General features: G+C 49.2%; 1 protein-coding gene across 4 annotated transcripts; it reads right to left on the bottom strand.

Annotated features, from left to right (window-relative positions):
* Positions 1-27,781, bottom strand: CXCL12 (C-X-C motif chemokine ligand 12). Of its 4 annotated transcripts, none has more exons than XM_055425215.2 (4): positions 27,588-27,781; positions 23,463-23,580; positions 21,287-21,373; positions 1-333 (listed from the first exon to the last, which is right to left on the bottom strand). In XM_055425215.2, exons 1-4 carry the CDS (start codon positions 27,646-27,648, stop codon positions 249-251), a joined length of 351 nt encoding a protein of 116 aa, XP_055281190.1. In that variant the 5' UTR covers positions 27,649-27,781; the 3' UTR covers positions 1-248. The 4 variants fall into 4 exon arrangements, with proteins under 4 accessions (XP_055281190.1, XP_055281191.1, XP_055281189.1 ...); XM_055425216.2 differs by lacking the exon at positions 1-333 and adding an exon at positions 12,880-16,071; XM_055425214.2 differs by lacking the exon at positions 1-333 and adding an exon at positions 16,078-18,678.
* Between the last annotated feature and the right edge of the window lie 111 nt (positions 27,782-27,892).

Genomic DNA, 27,892 nt, shown 5'->3' with positions numbered 1-27,892 from the left:
TTAGCGTCAGCTCAGAAGAGTTTATTAAAGGAACTAGTTACAAAAGTGCAGGCAGGACACAGAGTCACCTCCCCGAAGAGCGGGGAGGGAGGGAGCAGTCAGTCACCAGATAGAAAGTCAGGGAGTAACCCTGGACAGAGGGTCAGAGTTCCAAACTTCCATCAGCAGAAGCAGGAGCGGGGCAGGGGCAGAGGGTGTGTGTGGAATGACTTGGCTCAAGGTTCCAGGGAATAAACATCCCGTCGTCCTCAGCTCCCGCTGGCGATGCCGACAGTAGAGCTGGCAGGGTTGGTTCCCAGGGCAGAGGTCAGGCCCGAGAGAGTGGGACTGGGTCTGGAAGGTGACAGAAGATATTCCAAACAGTCCCCCAGAGTCCCATCCTATAAAGTAACCTCTATTGGCAATGGAGTCTCTGAAGACCATTTTAGAAACTGAGTCGTCAAGACATTCACTAAACCTGGATTGTTCCTCCCGCACCTCGCTTAGCCCTTAAGCTCTGCAGGGCACTGGGTGAGTGAGGAGTGGTCTGCCGTATACACTCGGAGAATCCTACTAACAGAGTGAGAGACACAGAAATTAATGAGGAGTAAGAGAAGCAGCCACGCGGAGGCTGGGTCCATGGTGACAGGCTGACGTGTGGAGGAGGCGGATGTCCAGGGCTTAAGGCAGCAAATGGGCAGGGCACCTGCTTCAGTGAGACTGGCCCTGCCCCTGCCTCCTGACAGCCCTCCCAACTCCACGTGCACTGAAAGCTTCCTGTGCAGCCTCGAAGCAGGTGTAATGAGCCTGGGGATCCCAGGGGCTGTGGGAAGCTATTAGAGAATCTGATCTAGCTTTCAAACAATCCCTGCAGCTTTGTCTTTTCTCCAAGGCTAAGTATCCCAAGTCCAGAGTCCAGGTTCACTGTCGTCCTGTGTTCTGGGCCTGCAGCATCACAGCTTCTGGAACCCGTTTAGAGATGCAACTGTTTAGGTGCCACCCAGGCCTGCTGAGTCAGAAGCTCTGCGCTGCAGCCAAGAAACGTGTCTTAAGAAGCCCCCTGCTCACCTCTCAAACTTGAGCACCTCTGGTCTAGAGCAGCGATTTCTCCACTATGATGGTCCCCACAGAGCAAAACATACTGCCATGGGGACCCCACCCCCAGTCTCTGATTTTGTTGGTCACAGTCTGGGAACCCAGACTGAGCCCCTCGCCTGGGCCTTCCCCCACGAGACCTCTGTTGTCTCTAGATTTCCTAACTCTTTGCATTCCTGTATTACTTTTACTAAATCTTTCTCTTGTATTTGCCTTCTCTCTGTCTCTCTCTTTTTTTTTTTCCACATCTAATCACTGAAAATGAGTTAGGGTGATAATCTTCTTTCCAAACATTAACTGAGACCAAAAAAAAAAAAAAAAAAGAAGTGATTCAACAAGATAGATTATTGTGAGCAAAGCCCCTGTCTGGGGATTTTGCACAAGTATGTTAAAAATAGTATGTTCCATTTTTCCTAATGCTTCAGCCTATAGCCTTGGGGACTTACTGTGTTCCATATGAAATCTGCCAAATGATTTTTTTTTAATAAAATGAATACTATGGCTTATGCTAATATAGTAACATGCATTGCAAATGTTGCAAATGTAACCACATGAAAGTGTTTAGAGAAATATTAACTTGGCACATTATTCAAATTGTGTCAAATTGACCAAAGCAAAGCCCTCAGGGCATGTGAGCAACAGCAAAAAAAAGTGCTGCTTTGTAAATAGTTAACAGGTGACAGACACTTTTGCTGCCTTCCTTCTTAGGATAGTAGATCAGGCTTTGGCCAAAAAGTAGATAAACAAACTTGGACTTGGCTGCATGATGGGAGAAAAATTCCAAAGAGACAAGAAGGAAGAATAGCAGCTGCCTTCAGAGGGTGTCCTAGCAGGGACAGCTGGGGGGTGGTGTGGAGGAGAGAGTCTGGCGGAGCTGGCAAGCAGAGGGAGGACAGACCCCAGATATAGACACAGATAGCTGAGCATGGTAGTGAAGATGGTGCGGAGATCTGTGAGTTGTGAGGGAAACTGGGTGGAGCAGAAATGGTTCTCAGGGAGGCCTCTTGGTGGAGGGGTCAGTGCAGTTCAGTTTGGACGCTCAGTCATGCCCGACTATTTTTGACCCCATGAACTGCAGCACGCCAGACCTCCCTATACATCACCAATTCCCAGAGCTTGCTCAAACTCATGTCCATCGAATTGATGATGCCATCCAACCATCTCATCCTGTGTCATCCCCTTCTCCTCCTGCCTTCTGTCTTTCTCAGCATCAGTCTTTTCCAATGAGTCATTTCTTTGCATCAGGTGGCCGAAGGGTTGGAGCTTCAGCTTTGGCATCAGTCCTTCCAATGAATATTCAGAACTGATCTCCTTTAGAATGGACTAGTTGGATCTCCTTGCAGTCCAAGGGAGTCTCAAGAGTCTTCTCCAACACCACAGTTCAAAAGCATCAATTTTTCAGCACTCAGCTTTCTTTATAGTCCAACTCTCACATCCATACATGACTACTGGAAAAACCACAGCTTTGGCTAGACAGATCTTTGTTGGCAAAGTAATGTCTCTGCTTTTTAATATGCTGTCTAGGTAGGTCATAGCTCTTCTTCCAAGGAGCAAGTGTCTTTTAGTGTCATGGCTGCAGTCACCATCTGCAGTGATTTTGGAGCCCAAGAAAATAAAGTCTCTCACTGTTTCCATTGTTTCCCCATCTATTTGCCATGAAGTGATGGGACCAAGTGCCATGATCTTAGTGTGGAGTTGGGTTTTTTTTAATTAATTAATTTATTTTAATTGGGGGCTGATTACTTTACAATATTGTGGTGGTTTTTGCCATACACTGACATGAATCAGCCACGGGTGTACATGTGTCCCCCGTCCTGAACCCCCTCCCTCCTCCCTTCCCGTCTCATCCCTCTGGGTTGTCCCAGTGTACCAGTTGTGAGTGCCCTGTTCCATGGTTTGAACTTGGACTGGTCATCTATTTCACGTATGGTGATATACAAGTTTCAATGCTGCTCTCTCAAATCATCCCACCCTTGCCTTCTCCCAGAGTCCAAAAGTCTGTTTTTTACATCTGTGTCTCTTTTGTTGTCTTGCATATAGGGTCGTTCTTACCATCTTTCTAAATTCCATATATATGCGTTAATATACTGTTTTGGTGTTTTTCTTTCTGACTTACTTCACTCTGTAGAATAGGCTTCAGTTTCGTCTACCTCATTAGAACTGACTCAAATGTGTTCTTTTTTATAGCTGAGTAATATTCCATTGTGTATATGTATGACAACTTTCTTATCCATTCGTCTGCAGATGGACATCTAGGTTGCTTCCATGTCCTGGCTATTATAAACAGTGCTGTGATGAACATTGGGGTACACGTGCCTCTTTCAATTCTGGTTTCCTCAGTGTGTATACCCAGAAGTGGGATTGCTGGGTCATACGGCATTTCTATTTCCAGTTTTTTAAGGAATCTCCACACTGTTCTCCATAGTGGCTGTACTAGTTTGCATTCCCACCAACAGTGTAAGAGGGTTCCCTTACCTCCACACCCTCTCCAGCATTTATTGTTTGTAGACTTTTTGATTGCAGCCATTCTGACCGGCATGAGATGGTACCTCATTGTGGTTTTGATTTCCATTTCTCTGACAACGAGTGATGTTGAGCATCTTTTCATGTGTTTTTGTTAACCATCTGTATCACTTCTTTGTAGAAATGTCTGTTTAGTTCTTTGGCCCATTTTTTGATTGGGTCTTTTATGTTTCTGGTATTGAGCTGCATGAGCTGCTTGTATATTTTGAAGATCGATTCTTTGTCAGTTGTTTTGTTTGCTATTATTTTCTCCCATTCTGAAGGCTGTCTTTTCACCTTGCTTATAGTTTCCTTTGCTTTTCAAAAGCTTTTAAGTTTAATTAGGTCTCATTTGTTTATTTTTGCTTTTTTCCCATTACTCTGGAAGGTGGGTCATTAGAGGATCTTGCTATGATTTATGTCAGAGAGTGTTCTGCCTATGTTTTCCTCTAGGAGTTTTATAGTTTATGGTTTTACCTTTAGATCTTCAATCCATTTTGAGTTTATTTTTGTGTATGGTGTTAGAAAGTGTTCTAGTTTCATTCTTTTACAGGTGGTTGATCAGTTTTCCCAGCATGAATGTGGAGTTTTAAGTCCGCTTTTTCTCTCACCTTTATCAAGAGGCTCTTTCATTTCTCTTCACCCTCTGCCTTAAGGGTTATGTCATCTGCCTATCTGAGGTTATTGATATTTCTCCTGGAAATCTTGATCCCATCTTGTGCTTCATCCAGCCTGGCATTTGCATGATGTACTCTGCATGTAAGTTAAATAAACATGGTGACAATATACTGCTTGGCATACTCCTTTCCCAATTTGGAACCAGTCTGTCGTTCTAACTGTTACTTCTTGACCTGCATACAGATTTCTCAGGAGGCAGGTCAGGTGGTCTGGTATTTCCATCTCTTTAAGAATTTTCCACAGTTTGTTGTGATCCACACAGTCAAAGCCTTTAGCATAGTTAATGAAGCAGAAGTAGTTGTTTTTCTAGAACTCTCTTTTGCTTTTTCTGTGATCCAGCAGATGTTGGCAATTTTACTGAGCACATAGGGAACCCCAAAGCAAGGTGAAGCTGATCTTTCTGCCGCAGCATCTAACATGTTCCTACCTTTGAGCTACTTCTCATTCTTATGTGAGGAAAGACAGTTGAATCCAAAACTCAAAAATGTTCAAGACCATTGCAAAAGGTATCCTCATATTGTTTAAAACTAAGTGTTTAATAATATTACTTTATAAATCATGTTTTTCTTCCACCCATTTCAATTTTTGTTTGGTTTTTCTCTTCAGGCTCATCTTAAATCGCTGCATATCTTTTCTTACTATGGATGACCTCCTTGGCCCACGTCCAGGGAATCAGTGAGGCTCTTTGTTTCTCTTTCTGGATGGAAAATACAAAGTTCTGAGAACCTGCCTTCCCTTGTTCTAAGCATTCGGGACATACCCAAAGAGTCACAGATCAGGCCAGAGCTGTTCCTAAAGGCTGGTACTGACTCATCCAGGTTGGGTTTGACTGGGTCCCTGAAATGCGATTTCTCATAAGTATCTTTAGTTCCTGCCACAATTCCAAGCCCAAATCAGCCAAAGATGCCTTTTTCTGTCTTGTTTTGTTTCAGTTTGATGCTGAATTGTGTGAGCATGTGAGAAAAAAACAACGGGATAGGTGCATTTTGCTGCTAACTTTACACTTTGATCTGATTCTTATAAAAAAGCCCACAGTGTGTGTTGGGAGAAGAGGAGATTCAAGTCATTTTCAAGCTGCCCTGGTCATCCTGCTAAGCAGGTTGTGCGGTGGGGGTTTAAATTGAGGGAACCAGACAGAGGACTCTATCTGTCTTCTTTTACTTGGGAAACTTATTTTAAAAATTAGAAAAAAAAAAATCTTTTGCTCAGGAGGCCATCTGGCTGCACTGAACGGGATCTATCTGTCTTTGTTACACCGGCATGAGGTGGTGCTGGGGCCCCCTGGCAGGGCAGCTGGTGAAATGAAATTGCTCAGGCTGGAACAACTGGGATGAAGGATGAAAATTGGAAATTTGAACCCCCAAGAATGCATATTTCAAACTGTGAAGATCCGTGGTTTGTGATCTGTCAGCAAAATTAAGAAATGGGGAAATCCAGATTAAAAAATTTTCAGTTCACAGATAAAGGAGCAAAATGATTTTCAAACCACACCCTCATCAGCAGCCTTATAATCAGATGTGCCCCGTGTGTGCTGAGACGTCACAGGGAGCTTCTAGGTCCAGCCCAGAACACGATTGTCCCAACCCTTGCAGAGGTGCAAGTCAGGGAGCTGCAGCCAGTGGCAATTACATAATCTTGGGTGTTTTTGTTTAAATATTTTGTTGAACAAAGTTAAAATTTTGCGCAATGAGTGAGTGGTGGCCCCAAGATGGAGATTGAGGAGTTGAAAATTTCCATGATACAGGGCAGTTGCTGGTGATTCTTGGTGATGAACCCAGGGGAACAGAGGCCAAAGCCCCTGTGCAGAGTAAATCTTGGAGGAGAGCTGAGCTAGGAGCTGGGATCCCTGATCATGGGTCTGAGACTGCAGACAGAGAGCAGCATGGAGATGAGCAAGGGGAAGAGGAAGCAACGGGCTGAACCCAGGGTGGACTGCGGGCCTGTGTACCCTAAGGCCAAGGACAGAGCCTGAACATATGAATCTGGAACAATTCCTGAACCAAGGCTGCATGAGAACGTCCTGCCCTGGGTACTTCAGGAGCACACTGGAGACAGGCCTGAGGAAAAAGCTGAAGTACGGGGGCTTTAACCCTTTATCCCAGCTTGGTCTTCTGCAAAGGAACAACCTCAAAACAGGCAGCTGAGACAGATATCACCAAGAGCGCCTGGCACTTCACTGAAACACAGGTTTGATTACAAATGGAGGACATAGGAGACATCTCGGAAAAATGAAAGAGCCTCATGATGGCAGTTTTGAGGGGCAAAGCTAGGCAAGTGAACCCCTACTCAGCACTGCACTCTCTGGAACCCGACATGTCGAGCTGCAAAACCCCAACACGAGCCTGCACACCCCTACCATGCAGAGATGGGACGGATCTGGTCCTCCTCTGCTATTGATCCTGAGTGTCCCTTCCTCCTGGGTATGTCAGGTCAAATGAGGTCCCTGATTTAGAGCAGCCAGCCCTGAGTCTGGCGCCTAATCAGTACATGGATAACATTAGCTGGCATCCATTTTGTCCTCGTTATTGATATTCCTGTTATTCTTTATCAGCCTCTGTCCTGGCTCTTGGAGGAGGAAATGGCAACATACTCCAGTATTCTTGCCTGGAGAATCACATGGACAGAGGAGCCTGGCGGGTTATAGTCCATGGGGTCACCAAGAGTTGGACACAACTGAGCGACTAAACAATAGCCCTGGTTCCCTCCATGCCAGCTGCTCAGGGCAAGGTCTAACTCTTCATTTTTCCAACACAAGGATGCATGTCTTTCACCCATGTTCCTGAGCCCATGGCTGCACGTGGCTGGGTGGGGGCATGTCAGTCACAGGCTCACATGCAGGAGACACTTTTGCACACCTCACTTGTGCAGGCCCCGTGAGAGTCACAGCACCCAGCCCAGTGGATGGTGAAGGAGTGTCCAGTGCCTTTTAGGCTCCTGTCACTATAGCCCCTCCCCATCCCAACACCTCCCTTCCATCCCTCCATGGCTGATGGTTACTTCTGAGACACACAGGACAAAAGATTAACTGATGACACGGATATGCAGTAAAATATGTAGAGACTCAAGGTTCTGCTGCTTTTACACACATGTCTTAGGAAAGTGCTGAGCTTGACTTTTCTCATATGCAAAAGAGGAGCATCATCTCCCTTGCAGCGACCGTCTGTTAGCGTGTATTGTGTGTTGGGCACGAGGAAGGATGCAATGAACGTTGGGTCTGTACCTTTCCCTGCACTAAGGCGCCAGCCCGGCCCACCTCCAGGGCAACCAAGGGCAGTCCCTTTACCCTGCCCTGTGAGCTCCATATGAGGAACCAAACGAGGAGGTCAGGGCTCAGGGAGGTACACAGGCTTCCCTGGGTCCCCAGTGTGGTCTGTGGCAGGTGGGCATTCACTACAGGTCCAGTGAGTCTTCAAAATTCTGTGGATTCTGATCTCTCCTCTTCCTAAGCCAGCTGCCCTGTCTTGAACCTGGTCTCTAGGGAGAAAGAGGAGCCCAACGCTGGGCCAGGGAGTCTCCTGCCCCAGAAAGCAGCTCTGGTTTGGGTGAACAGAGACGAAGGCCAGGAGAGGACATGGGACAGGGACCTGAGTCTTGTCCAGCTTTTCTGAAGGGAGAGGAGGAGACAGAGGAGAAACAGGGCTGGGAGAAGCAGGGGTGAGCTTAGCAGAGTTCACAAACTCATTCATTCTTTGATAATTTATCATTCAAGCTAGGACATTTTGAGAGAGAAAGGACACTGTTAGTGATTTTGTTGGGACAACAGGCAGACACTTGGACTGTTTGGGCATATCCAGGTGTACTGTGACTCCATTTTTAAGAACTTTGAAAGGGCATCTTCATAGCATCACTGATGTCCTTGATTGCCCGGGGGATATTCTCTTTGATTTCCCTCTTTGGGAATCTTTGGATTCAGACCCTCTCCTTTCTGGGACCCAGACTCCACGTTCTTGTTCCTTGTGTCTTCCCGAGTGCAGACCAGGCTGTTGGAAGTCAGTTGGGGCCTCCATGAGCCTCACCCTTTTGGAACTGGATTCCCCGGAAAGGTTTAATGACAGGATCTAGCTCCTGTCCCCCTGCCACTTGAGAACATGAACCAGGAAAGTACCTTGTGGGTTAGAACTGATTTGGTTATAAAAGCCTACAGTCCTTTAAGAAAGGAAAAAAAGAGTAGCCATTTGATGTATACTCTTATTGTCAATGTATCCTGATTTTAGAAACATAAGGTTTGTTTTTTTAACTCTTATTAAATCAAGGAACTCTCCTGCTATCCTCTAACTTCTTTCCTTGTACTCAGGGACCCATTAACCACTGGGTTTTATGTACACAGGACCAGTAAGTACACTTGTGACCACCATCTACAAGAAAAATTGCATTTGACATTGTGAAACACACACAAACACACATACGTGCAAATCGTTCTTCCCTTTAGAAAGTATGATGTATGCCTGCCTGTGTTTTCCAATTTATCTTTTTTTTTCTGTTTGATGCTATTTCATTTTTAAAAATTGCTGTTTCTGACAGGCTGTACTGACATTACAGCCAGAGTTTGCCCAGCATTTCTTCCAAATGGTTTCTCATTCGAGATCTGAAAATACCCCGGAATCATACAGGGCAGAACTAGATCTGAAGCCCAGTAGCCTCCGCCCACCGCCTCTTGCCTGGGGCTCCTCTCTGCAGATGGCAAGGATGACTTGTCTGAAGCCAAACAGCCCAGAATCAGATCAGGCCTCCCCAAGTCCCAACTCTGAGACACAAAGGCCTGTGCTGGACCCTGGGGCCTTGTCCATCAAGCGTGAGCGGGCTAGTCTCCCACAGGACTGTTGAGAGGATAAGAAGATTGTGTGTAGAAAGTACTGTCAGGGCCCTTGTAGGTGCAGGCTGCCCTGGAAACATCAGCAGGATGGAAAGCACCTGAACAAGGTGCTTGTTTGTTCCCACTGGGACCTCTGTCCTGCCCACATAAGGAAACGTGCGGTGAATGCATTAACCTCCAGTTCCCCCTTGGCCTCCTGAGCAAGTGATCTATCAGTGGAAGAACTGGAAAGAGCTGGCCTCTCACAGGCCTTGTTCCCAGGTGCCAAGGCCCCGGCATGGCTCTGGGGGTTCCCACAGCAGCCGGAAGGACGGTCACCAAAGTTCAGGAATGCCTAGAATGGTTGTTTCCTCACGGCCCTACAAGCCCCATGACCCAGGCTGATGTTCCCACGTTCAGGAAAATGTCTAAGAAGAGGCCAGGACAAGGTGAGGACCCTGTGGCTGCATCTGGGGCCTTCTAGACTGACCAAGACTCGTCCCTCCTTCCGGGGACTTCCACAGCTGCAGTGCAGGGCTTGGCTGGGCTCAGGGGGGCTGAACACTGGGTGCCAACCTTCCCAAGCCTTTGGCCACTGGCCCCACCTCCTCCACAGAGGGTCGGCCATCTGCCTAGATCTGGCTGCCGGCATCTGCCTTGAGGTCAAGCCAGCAGCATCCAGCTGCTGCCAGGAAAGGCATTGGGACCCCTATAGGTGAGTCGGGGAATCCCAGTGATCCTGGAGCCCAGACCTCCTCCAGTCTGTTACTCACTTGTGTCCATCTGTGGAAGGACACGGCCTCATTTCTCTGGAGCTCATCCCTGATGATTGTCCTTTTCTGCTCAGTATTTCTGGAATCATGCTTTTCTAAGGGCCTGGCTGTGTCCTAAAGTGTGGCCACCCAGCCACTGCCTTTGATGAAGCACCAGCAGCAGAGATCTCATCCCCAGGGACCCACACGGACCGTGACACAGGGAGTGCATGCTGGTCCCTACAGTGGGGAGGATGGAGGGACCTCTGAGGAGAGGGGTGACTCTTTAGTCTGGACTCACAGGGAATCAAACACTATAGTTGGTCATGTGGTGGAGATTCCAGGGGAAGGAGGACTCTAGAGAAGAGGCAATGTGTGTGAGCACTCATATACAGACGTTAGAGTGAGATAAATTTGGGTCCAAATCATGACTTACCAGTGTGGCCTCGGGTGCACAAATGAATGCACAGTCTCGTGAGCATTGTTGTCTTTATTTTAGAGATGAGCAAAGAAAGGGTCCAACGTGTTAGCATCTTGTTGATTTATCAGGCAGTGATCCTAAAACTTTTTCTCGAGTACCTTCTATGGACCAGCCACAAAGAATAAATAGTGAGTGAAAGAGGCCAGGCCCCTCTCTTCCTGTGTGATGGTATTAATCCTCTCCTTCGGGGATGCGGTCAGCAAGCAAGTGAACAGGGAAGGTGGCGCAGTGGATGGGAACAAGCGAAATAAGGTGGCCAGGGCACATGCAGGTGAGGGGCTGCGATACAGGGTCGGGGGTCTGCAAAGCCATTTCTGACAAGGTGACAATCAGAGATGAAAGGAAAGGTGGGGTAAACCATGTGATTTCTAGGCAGAGACCACTGAGTGCAAAAGTCCTCTACAGGGGCAGCCGTGGCCCATTCAAAATCAAAAAGGCCAGTGTGGCTGGAGTATAGACGGCTGAGTTCAGAGAGGGGACAGGGGCCGCAGGTATGAACGTCTGTTGGCCACTGGAGGATCTGGGGAGGGGTGACATGGCAGGGCATGATGACCAGCCACTTTTGCTGCTGAGAGAGGAAGCAGCAGGACATGACAGTGAGCCAGCTAGGGGCCTGATGTAGGGGTTCAGACAGGAGATGGCTGTGGTTTGGATCAAAATGGGAGCATGAGGGGTGTTTGGGTTTTGGATGTATTTTGAAGGTAACTAACTGGGTTTGTTAATGGTTTAGCTGAGGGCTGTGAAATAATACAATAAATCAAAGATAACTAAAAGGTTTTGGCCTGAGCCATGGGAAGACAAGGAGTTGTTATTTGCATCAATGAGGATGGCAGGTGGAAAGTGGGAACTGGGAATTTTGCTTTGCATATGGTGCATTTCAGAGGAGGAGGTGGGAGTCTGGGAGAAAGATCCCTGGATTCCTTAGCCCTGGGCAGAATGAGCTCCCATTTCTAACTCACAGCAGGACCACATGGGCTCACAATGGCAGTCCTCAGGGGTCAGTAGAGCATCCATCCCTGAGAGAGGTAGAGAAATAATCTACCTCTCTCAAGTCTCAGCTTTACCAGCACTGCTTTTAGGGAATCCTTGATGGTGCTCTAAGTTTCCCTGATCCCTGGATGCATCCTGACCTACACTTATCATGCTTTATGAAAATGTTTACTTCATTGCAAGTCATTTCCCCCCACCCCTGACTGTAGGTTCCGTGAAGTTCTGGGACAAGCCGGCTTGCTCCTCACAGCATTCATAGCACCCACTAATGAACCTGACATGGCAGTTGTTGGCTGGCTAAATGAGCGCCACTAGTTGTGTAAGCATGGTAGGCCATGGACTTTTTTTTTTTTTTAATGCAACATCATTCTCAAGAGTCAATATCATTCTGCAGAATGAACCCAGGGGTTAGGTTGTGGGTCCCTCCCTGGTGGTGGAGCATTCCAGACCAGCACTGCACAGGCCCCAAGGCACTGACAACACCGACCTAAAAGGCTTTTCCCCATCAGTTGGCTAAGAGGGAGAAACTCAACTTTTAAGATCACTTTCAGCTCCAGCTGGTATCCAAGCTTTGCTCAGAGTCTAAGCAGAGGCAGGCAGGATCTCATCCCAACTCTGTAGACCCCAGGGAGCATCAGGGTGAGAGAGGGAGCAGGATGGCTTCCATGCACACCAGTCCAGTCTGATCCACACAAGTGTGGGTGATGCTAAGCTCCAGAGTTATGAGGGGAGGCTGAGACTCAGGCAAGGGTCTCAAATCACAGAGTGAGCAGAGAGAGAAGACCAGGATTCAGAACTGGTCTGTCCCAGGACCCCACGGGGCCACTTGACATGGCCTCAAATCCTTCCTTCTTCCTCCAGCCCATCTGCAACTTGGTAACCGTATCACAGTCACTCTATAAATGACCAGGATATACCAAGCACAGGGGTGACACAGTCACATGTGGACCTACGGGCAGGAGAGTCTGGAGGACAGACACTCTGGACTCAGGATTTCGGGGGCCTTTGTGCTGACCTCTCCTTTCCAGCATGGTTGAGAGAAAAGGTGGTGGAAAGTGTGGAAGGCTGACTGACCTCTGTGTGGACAGAACCTAGTATCTGTCGGGCTCCCTCCCTGTTCTCAGTGTCCAGGCCAGTGCCGGCTGAATCAGCATCTGGCATCCATCAGGGGCCCTGGGGCAGGACAGAAAACAAGAAAGTGCTGGGTGTTTGGCCCTATCTGGGACAGAGGCTCTGTTGCCTTCTACTAAGCCTGAGAAGTACAGAGTAGAGGTTTCCCTCCCCATCGCTGATATGCAAACACTCAAGCCTTTACACAAAACTATCCCTTTGGGAGTACAGGGCTGACTGGCCTTAAAGAAGGGCTTCTGGCAAAACCAAGTGCATTCAGGGAAGAGGGAGTACCTTTCCCCCTTGCTAAGGATGCAGACTAAAGGATGAAATTCTGCCCCCCAATTCTTGCCTACGATGAGTGTTATTACTACGGCTTGTTTTCCACCAACTGTTGCAGCAAGGATTATATAACCCCTCCGTGTGTTGGGTTTGAGGAAGAAAAACCAAGTCTGAAGAGTTCCACATGGTAACACTATTTCAAACCGTTGGCTGCTACATTTGAGTACATGTCTTTATTAGGAAAATTATAAGTGCATATACATCTTTTCATTGATATGATTTCAAAGTAGAAATTGTTGTTTCTCAAAAGGAGTTGTTACTTGTTTAAAAAAAAAAAGCACACTGAATACAGGAAGCTGCCTTCTCCGGGACCATTTTCACATTTTGTGGGAGATGCCATTTAAACAATACAAAATACAGTATTTATCACATTTAACACTGAACCCATCACTGCTCAGAGACTGAGAGTCCAGCGAGGTTGCAGGATTACAATCTATGGAATTTTTCAACTTGGCAATGTCAGTGGTCTCCTTCGGGTACATGAAAATTTTTCTAAGGGATATTTCCAAAGGATGGGAAATTTCCCAGTGATGATGCATAGAGGGATCAGGACCCCACAATTCTCATCCAGCTGAAAAAGGGTGTACCACCTGGGAAAGGTGATAAACTCCCAGTGAGAGATCTCATAGTGATGACACCAGGCAGCAGTCAGAAAAGGAAGGTCAGACTGGATCCAGTGACAAGGCTTAAGTTCTCTGGACTTCACACCGTGGGGACTACAACCTTTTGTTACTCGGGCCCTCTCCTCAAAGCTGGCCCTCCGTTCTCTGGAGGACGGGCAGATAAGCAGAGGGCCCCTCCTGAGCCTCGCTGGGGTCTTAGCGCCTGGCCGGAGTGGGGCAAAGAACAGTGCAAACAACACAAGGCACAGATTCAGATTCCAACACACAGTCTTCCCTGCCCGGGTCCTGATGCAAAGGCTGGTGGTGGAGGACCACCCTGGAGGTTACACAGAGCACAAGGGAAGGTCAGATGGGGCAGCACTGGACCAGGAGCAGCAGCTGGGTACTCCCTAATCAAAGTGATGCACAGGATTTGTATTTTGAAAGCAAAAGGGGATCAAGAGAGTCTTTTCCTGTGCAAATGGACTATTTAAATGCATATTTGCTTTAGCTGGGCAGTCTCCACTTAGGAGCGACTGCAAGGAGAGGAATTGTCACACAAATAATTTTCCAGGCAGTTTCTCCTCTTATCTATTTTCCCCCCAATAGGAGAGAAACAAAAATTATTCTTTATTTAACTGCAGTCAAGATTTATTTAGGGCCATGTTAATTTTCTAAGAGAAAGAGATTTAATGGTTCCGGTTCATGGGCTCCAGGGGAAGATGCTTCTAAATTTTCCATGAGATTTTAAAATATCTTGAATTACTTAGAAAATGACTCTCCCACTGACAATTCGATCATTTCATGTATAATTCAGGAGCCCTGTAGTGACAGGCTAATTTCAGAAGAGGGTTTTGAAACCAGTTCTGTATCCTTTGTAACTAATAAAGGCCACTCCATACTCTATTTAATCAGTATAACAAAGCTGGTTTGACAACGTGAATTTTTGTTTGGTTGATGGATTTGCCATATACTGTGAAGATCTAATTTAAAGGAATATTTATGGAAATGCCTAACACATGTTACTGATAACTCAAACATTATCAAATCTGAGAACACCTACAATTCAAGATTATTTTACAACTATATACCTTCTGCATATTATATACAGCTCCTGTCAATTGATACATTTCCTGGTTTTGCCCTTTTTTTTCTACTTTCTTAACTTAAAAAACTTTACTGGGAACTTTAACCAGAGAGGAAAAATATTAGTGAGACCAAATGAAAAGTAAAACAAGCAAAAACCTTTCAAGTGCCTACCTTTCCACTTTAGTGAGATTTTTTAACTGTTTAATGCAACCCTACAAACTGCTGTCAGTAAAGGGAAACATGCTAAATGTCAGGATTTGTAAACTACTTTCCTAACCAGCCCAACATTTTCTAAGAGGAATGCCCTGCTGGACATCCTGTAAGCACAAAATGACAGTGGCAGCAGAGAAGGTCCAGGGGCCACTGTGCAAAGTAAAAGATGATAGAATCATCAAATGGTGGAAAAGGTGAGGTTAGATTTTAATTGGGAAGGAATCTTCATGTTCAGCTTTGATTATTTTATGGGTCAGGCTTTCAAAACCAAAAAAATGTTGAAAAAAGTTTTTTGTTATTCCCCAAACAATGCTGACACCACAGTGAGAAAATCCTCTGTAGTTCTGAGATATCAACAATTATAGAAGCCTTGAGGGTCTACATCCTCGGAGGTCCATACTGCTGCAAACTGAGCTCCCTTGGGCTCTATTGATACAACCAGGGGTTTGTGATCATGGGGAAATCAAGGTCCAGACGGATCACAGCCTTAATCAGAAACCTGTTCAAAGGCCCCAAGGGGTACCTCCTCACTCTCAGCCTTTGCATAGGAGGAACTGACAGCGCATGCACCAAGGACATCGGTTTTGAACAAAAACACAGGATTGGACACTGGACAGTATTCCAAACAAGACATAGATGTGCACAGTGATTTCAGGACCAGGTAACACGAGACATTTTGGGTTGCTTCTTGGTGCCCAGTTTAAAGTAAAGCTTTGGTCTTGAGAGAGTCCTTTTCCAGGGTCACGGAGACAGTCTTGGATACACATGACGATGGATGAGAGAGAGAATGATGAGAAGGACGTGATGGGATGCAGAGGAGAGCTTGGGATGAAGGGTGCATCTCATCCTACCCTGGCCTCACACTCCTGCATGCTCAGCTCAGGGAAGCCCTCGGTGCCCACCAAAAAGGCCCACCCCTGCTCTCACCCCAGAGAAGGGTGAGCCTCCTGCCTGGCCCCCTAGAACCTATCTCCTCCACCACTCGCACAGGGCAGCCTTCACTAGAATCTGCCCAGGCTGGTTGGTACAAACCCTTCCTGGTGGCTCTCCACCCTGGACATGGTGATATAGACAAGTATTCCCTCCCTCTCGGGTTCTGGGGTTCCAACCTGCACAGCTCAGGAACCTCTGGCCAGATAAGGGATTCCGTAGGAAAGATACAACAAAGCAGGTAGTAGAATGGTCTTAATCTAAGTTCCTATCTGTTACCAGTGACATCGGATAATCAAAATAAATGAGAAATAAACACCATATATTCTGCTACATAATCAAATGGTGAAGTAAGGCAAACTGTGCGAGACAAGGCCCTTGGAAATGCACTCAGCCCTGCCTGGGTGCAGCGGGGTGGCTACAAGCCCTTCCTAACACTGGTTTCAGACCTGGGCTCCTACTGTAAGGTTTCCTCAGGCGTCTGACCCAACCTGCGCCTCTCACATCTTGAACCTCCTGTTAAGAAGAACAGAGGGAGACACCATTAAGGCGGGTCCCCGCAGTGGCGGGGCAACACACTTGAGACGCCGAGACCCGCTGCAGCCGGGGACCCCCGTCTTGATCTCCAAATCGCTGCGGTACTTCTCCCTTCCGAGACCCTGAGCGAGGAGACTGAAGTGAGAGAGATGGAAGAGCCGAGGGACGGATGGAAGGCAGGAAGCGGAGAGGGTAGGTGGGCACAGCAAGCACAGGGCGGAAGGACGAACGAGGGCATGGCACAGCGGTCACACGACAGGACGAGGCGCGATGCCTTAGCCCAGCACAGGCATCAGCCCGGATCACACAGCGCCCAGCCCCAGGACCTCGGGGCCGGCGCGGTGGTCCTGGAGCTCGGAGCTCCAGCAGCCCGGCAGCGCTGGGACTGCGCATGCGCACCTGGTGGCAGATGCGTGCGTGCCGCCTAGGTAAGTTTCCACCCACGATGGAGTGGAGGTCCGGCTCTTCGGCTCTTCCACGGCGACCCTGTCTTCAGTGGGGCTGGGGCTGTGCCCGCTGGTCAGATACAGTGTGGCCCCAGGGCCAGTGGGGTAAGCTAAGGGCAGAGCCTTTGTTTCTTAATGGGGGGGGGGGGGGCAACGCTCTAAGTCCCCATAGCTTGGGCTGCCCCCGGGATGGGTGGCAGGTGCTGTCTTCGCGAGCACTGCAGAAAGCAGTTTGCCACCTCAGGGAAGCAACAGCTTGACCCACAGTTGCTATAGGACAAACAACTCTCACAGAACAGACCTGTCACCCTCTTTGGCACAAAGATATCCTGTTCCTGAGGTGTGAAGAAGGGAGCACGCAGACACGGGTCTGGGTAGTGCTACCCTAGCCGAGGTCTTGCAGACCACTGCTGCTGGTCCTTTCCATAGAAAGGACTGTAACCCTAGGCAGTCCAGCAACCATCCAGAGGCCTTCAGAGGCACCGAGCGCAGGACGAGGTAGGTGGGCAACCCACACACCCGGAAGCAGGCCTGCCATTTCCCCCGCCCCACTGAAGGACGGACGGGTACAGGCTGGGGGAATTAGCCAGATACAAGGGATACAGTGGGAAGTAAAAAGTCCTTGGCCACAGTGCCCTAAGGGGTACAATCCTCCAATGGGGAAAAGTAATGACTAATTCTTACACCATAAAACAAGAGGAGGACACAGTGCTCTGTGACCCAGGTGACAGGCAGGGACCCTGAGTTTCTTCACTTGAAATCCATGTGCTCCATCCTTCAACCATGTCATCTTTCTGGATCTGTGTACTGAAATTATGATCAGGGGTCTGGGATGCAGGGTGTGTGTGTGTGTCCATGTGTGATGAGGGATAGGGAAAATAGTATGTATATTCAAGGTTTCCCTTTTTAAAGTATCACTGAAATCAGTCTATCTCTCCCCTGGGATCCCTCCTCCTCCCAGGCCAAATTAGAAACTTGGGAAGAAATCTCAGCTATAAATCTGTGTGTGTATATGTGTTGGATTGGGGGCTGGTGAATGAGGACTGACACAGCTGTGTCCCGGAACCTAATAACTCAAGGTCAGGCAAAAGCGGGGGAGGGGACACACTAGGAGTTCCCAGAACCACAGGCCCTCACACAACTCCTCTGCATCAGGGACTCCGGGACTGTTGAAAGAATCTACAAAGCAAATTAATTGCCCTGCAAAGAGGCTCCCTGAGAAGCATTTCCACAGCTGCTCTCTGGAAATTCAGAGCTGCCAGCCATTTTCCCCACATAGTCTGAGGAAACCCACCTGAGCTTGGAGGTAAAGCCACTCACACAGTCCCAGGTCCAGGGGAAAAGTCCTGCCTCACAGGGCAGAGTGGTGGAGGACCAGGCAACGGGCACTTGGGGCAAGGTTTCAGTTATCACCTGCAAATGTCATGACTACAGCCAGCTCTACTCCACAAAGGCAGGGAGCCCCAGGCACGGGGGCAAACAAGAGGGTATAAGGTACATGCCTCTCGCTGGCTATCTTGAGACGCCCCTGCTGGGCTAGCAGACTGCTCTGTGCAGAGTTCAGGTGGTCACATGCTGCCCTCAGACAGGAATGCAGATTGTAAGATGTGGAGCTGTGTCAGCTCTGAGCGATCCTGACCATGGGCCTTCCAAGAGAGGGAGTGGAGGGCTAGGTGGGAGGCTCATCAGCCCAGAGTGATGCTGGAGAGAGATGCGGGGTCAGTCTAGATGGAGCCCTGAGTCATTCTAGAGTCCAGGCTGTTCTAGATAGAGTCCTGAGCACACAAGCTCTGCATCATAGACCCCAACCCCCATCTCTGCACAACTACTTTCTTCTTAACTTAGCAGACCAGGAAGGGCCCTGAAAAGCACATAAATACAGGAGCCAGTGTGGCCACAGAGGCGGCAAAGCACTGCTCCCCCATGGAAGTCTGAGAGCCTGCCCCGGGAGGCAGGGGCGGGGGTCTGCCCTGGAGGAGGCTGAGAGCAAATTTACAAAGCGCCGGGAGCAGAGTGCACTGCGGTCCGTCTCGAAGTGGCAGATAACTAGTTTTTCCTTTTCTGAGCAGCCTTTCTCTTCTTCTGTCGCTTCTTTTTTCCTATCTTTTCTTTTTTCCCCACTTTTTCTTCTCTGCTCCCCCTTAGATAAAATTAGTAGAACCATTAATAATGTTGAAATAAACAAGAGTACATGTCAGTCTGTGCAATATTTAAAACTGGCCCGTGTATTTGTTTAACCCTGCCTTTAGTCTCAGGCCTGGAGGCCCCTGGGCAAAGTACTGTCTGTCAGTATTTCATTAAAATAAATCAGACATTTTCCCCAATTCCAAAAAAATATTACACGTGCTTCCAGAACACCGATACTTGTGAACTGGTTATAGCCATGGTCCATTAGCCAGCTTGACCCTGGTTCCCGCTATTGCCTGAGGCTTCTAACAGGGACCAGGACTTGATATCTGTAAGGGTGAGAAGGCAGGCCCAGGGCCAAACTGAGTCACCACAACCTGCTCTCCTAGGGCTTCTTTACATCTCAATGCAGAGTTGAACTCCCTGCTTTATCTTAAACATCTCTGCATTTCAAATCGAATAAAGGAGGCTGGAGGAGGACCAAGGTTTAAATGACCATCCAGGAGAAAAAAGAAGGCAGCCCGATCCCACCTTCTTTCTGGATGCCCGTGGACACCCCTGGAAATGACTGGGATTGTTCTGGAGAGCAAGGGAGAGAGCTGGTTAGCACGATTTTATTAGAGCAACTTTATTAGAGCAATTGGCTCTTGACTGTCACATTAACATGATTCAAGCTGAATGGTATTTAATGATTTATGGGGTAAGGCCACCTGTACCTGAGAAAGTTTGATATTAACCATGGGCTGGAATTATGGGATTTTTACATGGGAAAATGTGAAAGCTGGGTATTATGAGGGCTGAGTCTCTGGAGATTACATGGGGATGTTAGGACAGCCAGGGTGGAGGAGGAAGGGGAAGAGGAATTAGTGAGTCAAATATTACTCTTCAGAAAACCAGCACCACTGACTCCACTGTTTAAAAACAACAACACAAAGCTTGAGTTGCAGATCTAACCTGCTCCTGAGCAAGGCCCATGTACTGTCACTTGCAATGTGAACTCAGCAGAAGGGATGCAAGGCACCTGACCAGCAGGCCAGCTTATGTTTATAAATACCAGAAATGTGTGTGAGCCCCATGTCTGACAATTAGTGGATTTTAGCTCAGGTAAATAAATCCCCACATACAGTAGGAGGTTTATACCATGAAACAACGAGCATTTTATTGCTAGTACATATAATGTCACATTTGATACAATTTTAGTACAAGTGAAAAAATACACTGTGGGTAACATTAAAAAGCTGCAATCACACTTATATATCATATATATTTCTTTACAAATCGCCAGTAGTTTACGATAATAGAGAAATGTAACCTACTGACATTCATATGGCTCCACTTCAAATATAGGAATTGTTCGACTATAAATATATTTTGAAATACATTTGTCTACTAAAGAAATGTTTAAAAAATTGTGCACGAAAATATATATAAAAAAATGCCTTGCAAAAAGTTACAAATACCACCAGGCCCATCTGTGGATCCCATTTATGCATGGGAATTTCATCTTGCCAACATTTCTGATTGGAACCTGAAACTGTGCTGTGGCTTCAGGAGGAGGGGTTAGTGGTCAGAGGCTCATTTATTCATCTATTTTTTCACTTCTGATTTCATAAACCTCAGAATTTGTAGAGCCTCCACGGCCTAAACAGGCTTCAGAGGCAATCACAGAAAACCAAATTCCTCAAAGGAAACCCTCAGATTGAAAATTGCATTTGACTCTGCAAAGACTGTCTTTCATGGGAAGGCGGAGACATGATCTCATACCCCCAGCAGAGGGCCAGCCCCATTCTGGTGAAGGCCAGAGAAGGATTTCACAGAGGGCCTGCGGACGAGGGGTGGGCAAAGGCAGGAGGGAGGCCACAGATCTGGAGCCCGTGCGGTCACCCTCCTCCAGCTGGGTGCGTACAGAAATGAGAAGCAGAAGCAAGATGAAAGCATGCTCTGGGAAGCAGGGAGAGGCTGGGAATGATCCAGAGAGGGTCTCTGAGCACAGGCCCCAGTGATGGCAGTTCTACATGGAGCTCTCCTCTAATCACTGAGCTTGAACAAGGAGGTGTAAGGTAGTGGCCACTGCCGAGCAGCAGCAGCATCTGGGTTGTCATTCTAGTAGTGGTTCCCCCTGCCGGAGCTGCCCACAGTCCTCCTCCCAGCCTCAGCGTCTGGAGGAAGAATGCTTTTCTCAGCTCCCTGCTTAGCCATCACTTGACTGTGCTCAGACTCCCCAGGGGAGAAAAGGAGAATCTCCAAAACAAACCAAATACAGAGCTTGAAGTAATTATCAATTTAAAAAAGGATAATGAGTGATGATGACTGTAATGATCATGAGGTAACTGACTGGTGGGAAATGCTGATGGGATGATATAATTTCTTAGAAAAACCCCAGTTATAAAACAGCCAATGTGAAGAGTATGGATGAATACACGCTGCAATATTGTACCATGTGCTATAAATGCAGTTGTCTACATACTGGGCAAACCTCTCGTCCATCCCCAGGTCAATGCACTGCCCCCCAGGCATACCTGGTCCTCACCATTCAGCCCTTCCTCCCCCCATAAATCTCATTCAGGTTTAGCTTTCCTCGGGTGGATCTAGTGGAAAGTCCTTTTGGTTGTTGTGCTTACTTGTTTAAAGCTTTGTCCAGGTATTCCTGAATCCACTTCAATTTCGGGTCAATGCACACTTGCCTATTGTTGTTCTTCAGCCTTGCCCTGTCAAAACAGAAGAGGCGACAGTATGCAGCTGAACAGAAGGGGGCACGGCTGGGACCTGAGCCGCTGCTCATCTGATACCCAGGTTTGGACCCGACTGGAGCCTCCCAGCAGGCTCAGGCTCAGAAGGAACCCTGGACGTGCTAGGGAGACGATGCTAGCCATGCTGCAGGTTTCACCCCAGAGATACTGGGAAGAGAAGGAGAGTCTTTAAGGAGTCCAGAGAGAATTCACACACGGAACATTTGAGCTGGCTTTTGAAGGATAAGTAAGAGTGGGCAAATAAAGGGGGAAAGAAAAGTAGCAGCAAATACCCCAGGGGGGTGCAGAGAGGATGTGGAGGAATTGGAGAGACAGAACGCTGAAGAAGCCTGCAGCCAGGTGTAGGGAGCAAAGAAGTGGGGCTTTATCTGCAATTTTGTTTGTGATGGGAACTCGTGGGGACATTGAACTGGAGGGTGGCAGAAGCAGATTTTTATTTTGATGGATCATCTAGACAGTACATGGAAGACAGACTTAAGAGTAAGCCTGGGGGCCTGGAGACCTACAGAGAAGTATGAGCAATAGTCTGGGGGATGGGAGAGGTGAGAGTGCAGGGGGGGAGGGACAGAGTATGGGGTGGGAGGGATGGGGAAGGGGGTGAGAGAGAGGAAGTGTGGGTAGTTTGCCAGAAAATGGTTTCCAGAGAGATTTTACAAGTTCACTGAATGTCCATGGTCTCATTTGTTCTCTGAGAGTTTGGTCTGCACCCTATCACCTCCATTCATAGCCTCCCTCCTAAAGACTCCTGGAGGAGAGCCTGGACTTATCTCTGGATCCGTCTCCATAAAACCCTGGTACTAGGTAATGTCAAGTAGCCTGAGGACACTACCACCCCCCAGCCACTCGGCATCTATGAGGACACCTGAGGCCAGCACAGTGGCTCGCCGACACTCACAGGAGTCTTCACACAGCCTGCCTGTTGAGCCAATGAGCTGTGCAGAGGGCCTGTCTCAGAGCAAGGTGGACTGAGGTCCAGTTCTAGGGTCTGCTATTTTTTAATGTTGTGTTTGTGCAAACAGACCTGAGGACTCTATTTGGCTTCTTCCAACTCGAGATGCAGTCCCAGGCAGGAAAACTGCTCCACTGCAAAGTGGCCCATCCTCACTGAATTCAATATCTGATTAAATACTTCTCAAATGACAGAGTATTTTATTACAAGCAAAGAAAAAACTCATCTTCTAGTGCCCTAAAACATAGTGTAAATGACAAACACATTCAAGGCAGCAAAGGCTAAGAAAACAAGACAAAGAAAAATCAAACCTAAAACCAGTTGCTGTTGGGTGGAAAGTCATCAGGTAGCTTTTGTTCCACCTGCAGTGTCCGCTACCAAGCTCACTGCAAGTGAGGGTGGGGACACATGAGCACTGGGGGTCTGAGCAATGGACAACCACATGCGGCTTTCTTTCTGCACCTAGCCCAGCCTCCCGCACTCCAGGAGAGATCTTTGTCTTCTGCATATGTGATTTTGCTGTGTCTCGTATCCCACATGAATGAAATCAAATGTTAGCAGCTGCCATCAACACCAGCAAAACAAAAACCTTGTGTGTTGGGTTTCAGAAAATGCAGTTAAGTGAACTGGTGATTTTCAGTTTCACAAAACAGTTTTAATGATGGCTTCAGAGGCATTTGGGTCTTGTGATTTTGTTCTGTGTGATAAAGGATTAAATGAGGGCACCAAAATCCTGAAATTGGTAGAACTATTACTAGCAAGGGGCTGGTTAATTTACTGTACTTCAGGAGAAAGAAACTTTGGTGAAGTTCATGTTCCTTCAGTCTAAAGGGCACATCTGAATGTGCTCCCATCTCTTATACTAAATGGAGGAAGCTTGGAAAGAGGAGACAAGAACCTGTGGGAGCACGGCACCCAGGCTTAGGGCACCAGGGCTAACAGCAGCTTTTGAAACCCCTTCCTGGTGGTAATATCAGCTGCTGCTAATCATGCCAGGTTGGAGGCTGGACACTCGGCATGTGTCATTTCTCTAGCTTTAACACGTCTGAGGGTTGGGTGTCACCATGCCCATTTCTGGAGGACAACATTGAGACTTACACGATCTGAAGGGCGCAGTTTGGAGTGTTGAGGATCTTGAGGTGCTTGACGTTGGCTTTGGCGACATGGCTCTCAAAGAATCGGCAAGGGCATCTGTAGCTCAGGCTGACCGGTTTTGCTGGAAAGGGAAATGAGAACAAGGCAGCTTGTTATTTTCCTGCTGGGCCTTGGGGATACAAGGGTGTCTGAGTCTGCAGCCGAGGGATCAGGTGGTGGTTTGCTGGGGAGCTGTGGAAGGGGTCGCAGGTGCCTCGTAGCAGATACCTTCACATTGGGCCACACAGGGAGCTCTGAGCGGGCTCGGGCTCAGCTTCGGGCTCAGCTTCGACAAGGCAAGAAGCCAGAAGGACCTGAGGAGGCGAGATCCCCGGAGGGTAGGGAAGCTAACATAAGGTCCTCCTGCTTGTGTGTCTCAAGATAAAGGGCATGAATTACAGGAGAGGACTGTTTCAGTCCAAGGTACCGAGGTTCCCAGTTATTCTTTAAAAAATCAACTCCTCCAGGGCCTACTGAGAAAGACTTCCCCATTCACGGAAAAGCAAGAGGGAAGAAGGAGGCTCCAGGCTTGCTCTCTCCTCCTCCTCCTCCCCTGAGAAGCCACTGCAGCGTCCCTGGGAATGCTGCCCTCCTCCACCTGCAGTCTTCTCTCCCCGCACATTTACCTTAAGCTCAGGCAAACCACAAAAGAATTCCCAACTGGCTCCCTCCCTGGGAATCCCCAGAGGGCAGGCAAGAGCCCACCTTCTCCCCTGCACTTGCAGGCCTGCGGCACAAGGATGCTCCAGCCTCCTGGGTTGTATTCCATCGTTGTTTGCCAATCCACCAATTTGCAAAATGCCATAATTGACACTCATTAGTGTAAATTAGCAAAGGGCTCCTGCAGAACCCACAGTTCACCCTGTAAGTCTAGAATTGCCAGCCCGGGGGCGGGGGTGGGGGGTGGGGTGGGTGCGTAGGGTTGGGGGGAGTGGATCCTAGGATTTATGTGTGTCTGTGTGTGCATTTTCTGCAGATTTTATCCAAGCCCTACTTAATACCCCAAATTATTTGAATTTGTGGATCCTTTCATCAGGGATTAAATGTATGTCTGAGAATATTTAGTCCAGAGATTTTTTTTTTTTTTTTAAGTTTGCCTGTTTACAGAGCTCCCAGAAGCCTCCTGGTGGTTCTGAAGTTCCATGCTTTGGGGCAAGAGAGCTGGGGAAGCTTATGAGCAGGGACTTTCTTTTTTCTTTCTTCTAAAGGCTGAATTTAGTTGAGAGAGGGAATGGCCAGCAAGTCAAGGGGCAGCAGACCACCTGGCCCCTCCCAAGATCAAACTCGACTCCCTGAAAACCAGGAAGAAGAAAGCCTGGTTTCCAGGAGCTCAGCGACTGTGGCGCTAGGGAGCCCGGAGCAGCCTTCAGGTTTACTCCTGGGCTGACTCCAGAAAGGCACTGCTGGGGCCGGGCTTTTAGCAACTGCACCAGGTCCCTGCACAAGTCTTCAGGGCTCTGTAATCAGAGCACCTGGGAAAGCGGCCTGGAGCTGGGGGCTGGGCTGCCTGAGTAAAGGAAGTCAAAGTTCCCCTACTGAGTGTCCTGTGACCAGGTCCCAACTGAGCAGAACCAGACTGTGGGTCCCAGTGGTGAGGCAGGATTGGTCCCAATCCCAGAGCATCAAGCTGGAAGGTGCACAGCGTGACAGCTGCTGGGGCGATGCTGTGGATGGTGGGGGCTGCTCCTCGCCCCGTCCCCCAGACACGGCTTGGACTCCATTAACCAAGCAGTGAGATCAGGCCAGAAATCAGAGTCCATTCTGAGCTCAAAACACAAGCTTTCTCTTTTTCTCCTCTCCCCTCTCCACCCCCCTGGGATTATGCATTTCCTTCAAAGGCAATTTTTTATTCTTGCTCCCAGGACCCAGTTGCCTGCCTATCAAGTGGAGAATTTCAACAGGTTTTTTAAAGTGACAGAGCCCCAAGTGTTCTTACCAAGAGAGCTAGGTGCTGTGTCCACCTGGTGACCTTCCTGCCAGCTTTTTACCAATATTACTAACTTTTCCAACTGTTTTGCATATGTACAGGCAAAAGGCCTGACTGGCCCAGATGTTACCCAGGATTGGGGTGAACTTGGCTTCTGGTGTAGTTGGCATCTGGTGAATTGGGCTCTGCTCTCCAGCAGTCCTTCCACACTAATGCAGAGACAGGAGCCCCTGAGTGAGCCCCTCCAACCAGGCCTGGGAATAGGACCCAGCCTGGCTTTAACCCCTAGAAGCCCAGGGCATCCAGGGACCCAGTTTTGTGGCTGAGGTCAACCAATGGAAGGAGGGTAGAAGCCAGAGTCAGAGCCTAAACATGGGGACTCAGCGTGAGCACCCAGCCTCCCGGTGGTCACAAAGCGCCTCCTGACCTATACATGCCAGGAGAGCTTGACCATCCTGACCTGGCCACTCAACTGCCAAGAAAGCAACTCAGATGGGCAAGCAACCAACACTTCCCAGAGTTAGGAGGAGCCTGTGAATGAGGCCCCCACTCCTTCTGTGTTCCCCAGGGTCAGCTGAGCCCAGGACTCCAAAACCTGGGTCCCTGCATTCCAGTCATTTCTGCAGTTCCCCAGGGGAGGTGGCAGCCAGAGGAAGCATCGTTTCCTCCTCCAACAGCTGGATGGTAACACCTCCACTTTCGCCAAACCACTCAATTGTTAACACCCTCAAACCAGAGAGCTCCCCATGACCTGGGGCCAGGACTGTGTAAAGAAAAGGCTTGGTTACTTTTTCACCTTACAGAGGGAAAAAAAAAGCAATCTAAATTCCTTTCGGGGGGAGTCCCACTGTAGCTTTGACCAGCAACTTGCTACACTTTTAAGGAACACTTCCCAGGTGGTCAGTCACCAGCAATGGAGAATGCAGCCTGTGGTCTTCAGTGGGAACCCAAGGTCTCAGCCCTCAAACAGACCTCAGCTGTAGGGAGCTCTCAGTGTCCTTCAACCCTCTCTGCAGGATTGGTTAGAAACTTCGCAGCCAAGAACTCTCAGCAGGGCCTGACCAAGCTGACTTGGTTTTGTTTTGTGTGTTCAGAGGCAATGGTTTATTTTGGTTTGCAGCAGTGGTGTCCTGTAACAGGACAGTAAGTTTTCTCTTAAGCCTCAAAAGGAAAAAAACGCTCTCTCCCTCTCACAGTGAAATGGGACACCACCTTTCCCCGTGGCCTAAGGCGCTGGCGATTTGAATTTTGCAGCAGCACTCAGCTCGCTTCGAGGTAGAGAGCTCAGTCGGCTGGTGACAAAGGCGCCTGTTTGCAGGTGCGCTTGGGGGACTAGGTAGGAGAATGCATGACCCGGATGGCGCCTAGGTCTCTCTTGGGTGACCCCAGGAAGAGGCAGGGAAGGCACTGGCTGGGTGCGCGTCCAGCTTCGCCGCGTGGCTGCGGACCGCACAGCGAGTACGGAAGCGCAGCCAGGCGTTTGGCTCAAACCCGACAGCTGCTCGGAACGAGACGCCCGCGGGGCCCCTCTTAGGTGGGTGCAGAAAGAGGGTAAGCCTCGAGTGAATGGGACGCCTTGCAGCTGACCGGACCGCATCGTCACCACAAACAAGCCGTGGTGCCAGACAGGCTTTGCAAAGCGCTCTCTCCAACGCGAACCGCAGATCGCAGGTCCGGTGCGATGCGATGCGGGGCCTCGGAGCCCATTCGCCTCTGGAAACTCAGCTGCGCTCGGGAAGGCACTAATCTGGGAGGTGGGTGGTCAAGGGCCAGGGACCCACGGCTCCCGGTTCAGCTCCACACCTCTGCGCCCTCCCTAGCCGACTCCGAAAGCGCCCAGGGCGCGCTCGCACCCAACTATCCTGCGCGACCTCGCTCTGCAGCCCGCCCGAGGTCGGGCGGCTGCTCCCGGGTCCCGGAACCCGAGCCCTGTCGCGGAGTGCAAAGCCTCGGAGCGGGGGGCGCTTGGCGGGTGGGGGGACTTGGAACACCGTACGCGGAGGGAGTGCGCCCCGCGAAGTGGGCTGCCTCAACCTCCGGGGTGCAAAGCGGAGCGGGTTGGGCTCGCTCGGGACAGCTCGGGCTGGGGCAGAAGAGCCGGGGCCCCTCACCGAGCCCGGAGCCCGGCGCCTGCCCGCGCCTCGGCCGCTGGGCGCACTCACCGTCGCTGAGGCACAGCGCAGTCAGCACGAGGGCCAGCACGACGAAGACCTTGGCATCCATGGCACTAGCCGGCGGCGGGCGGACGGAGGCCGGACACGCAAGGGATGCGGCGGCGGAGAGTGAAAGTGCGGCGGCAGGAGGCGCGCGCCCGGCGCTTTAGAGGCGAGAGCGGGGCGGGGCGGGCGCGCGGCGAGGGGCGGGCCTGGAGCGGAATCCGGGCTGTGCAGGGGGCTTGGACCGGAGTCCCCTCCCAGCCGGCCTCTGCCCGTGTCCCCTCCCTTCCCACCCCTGCCCCAGCCCTGGA

This window comes from Moschus berezovskii, chromosome 12 (genome assembly GCF_049115385.1).
Source record: "Moschus berezovskii isolate FMDL1 chromosome 12, NW_MosBer_1.0, whole genome shotgun sequence".
NCBI lineage: Eukaryota > Metazoa > Chordata > Mammalia > Artiodactyla > Moschidae > Moschus > Moschus berezovskii.
This window is presented reverse-complemented; position numbering and strand designations above follow the sequence as displayed.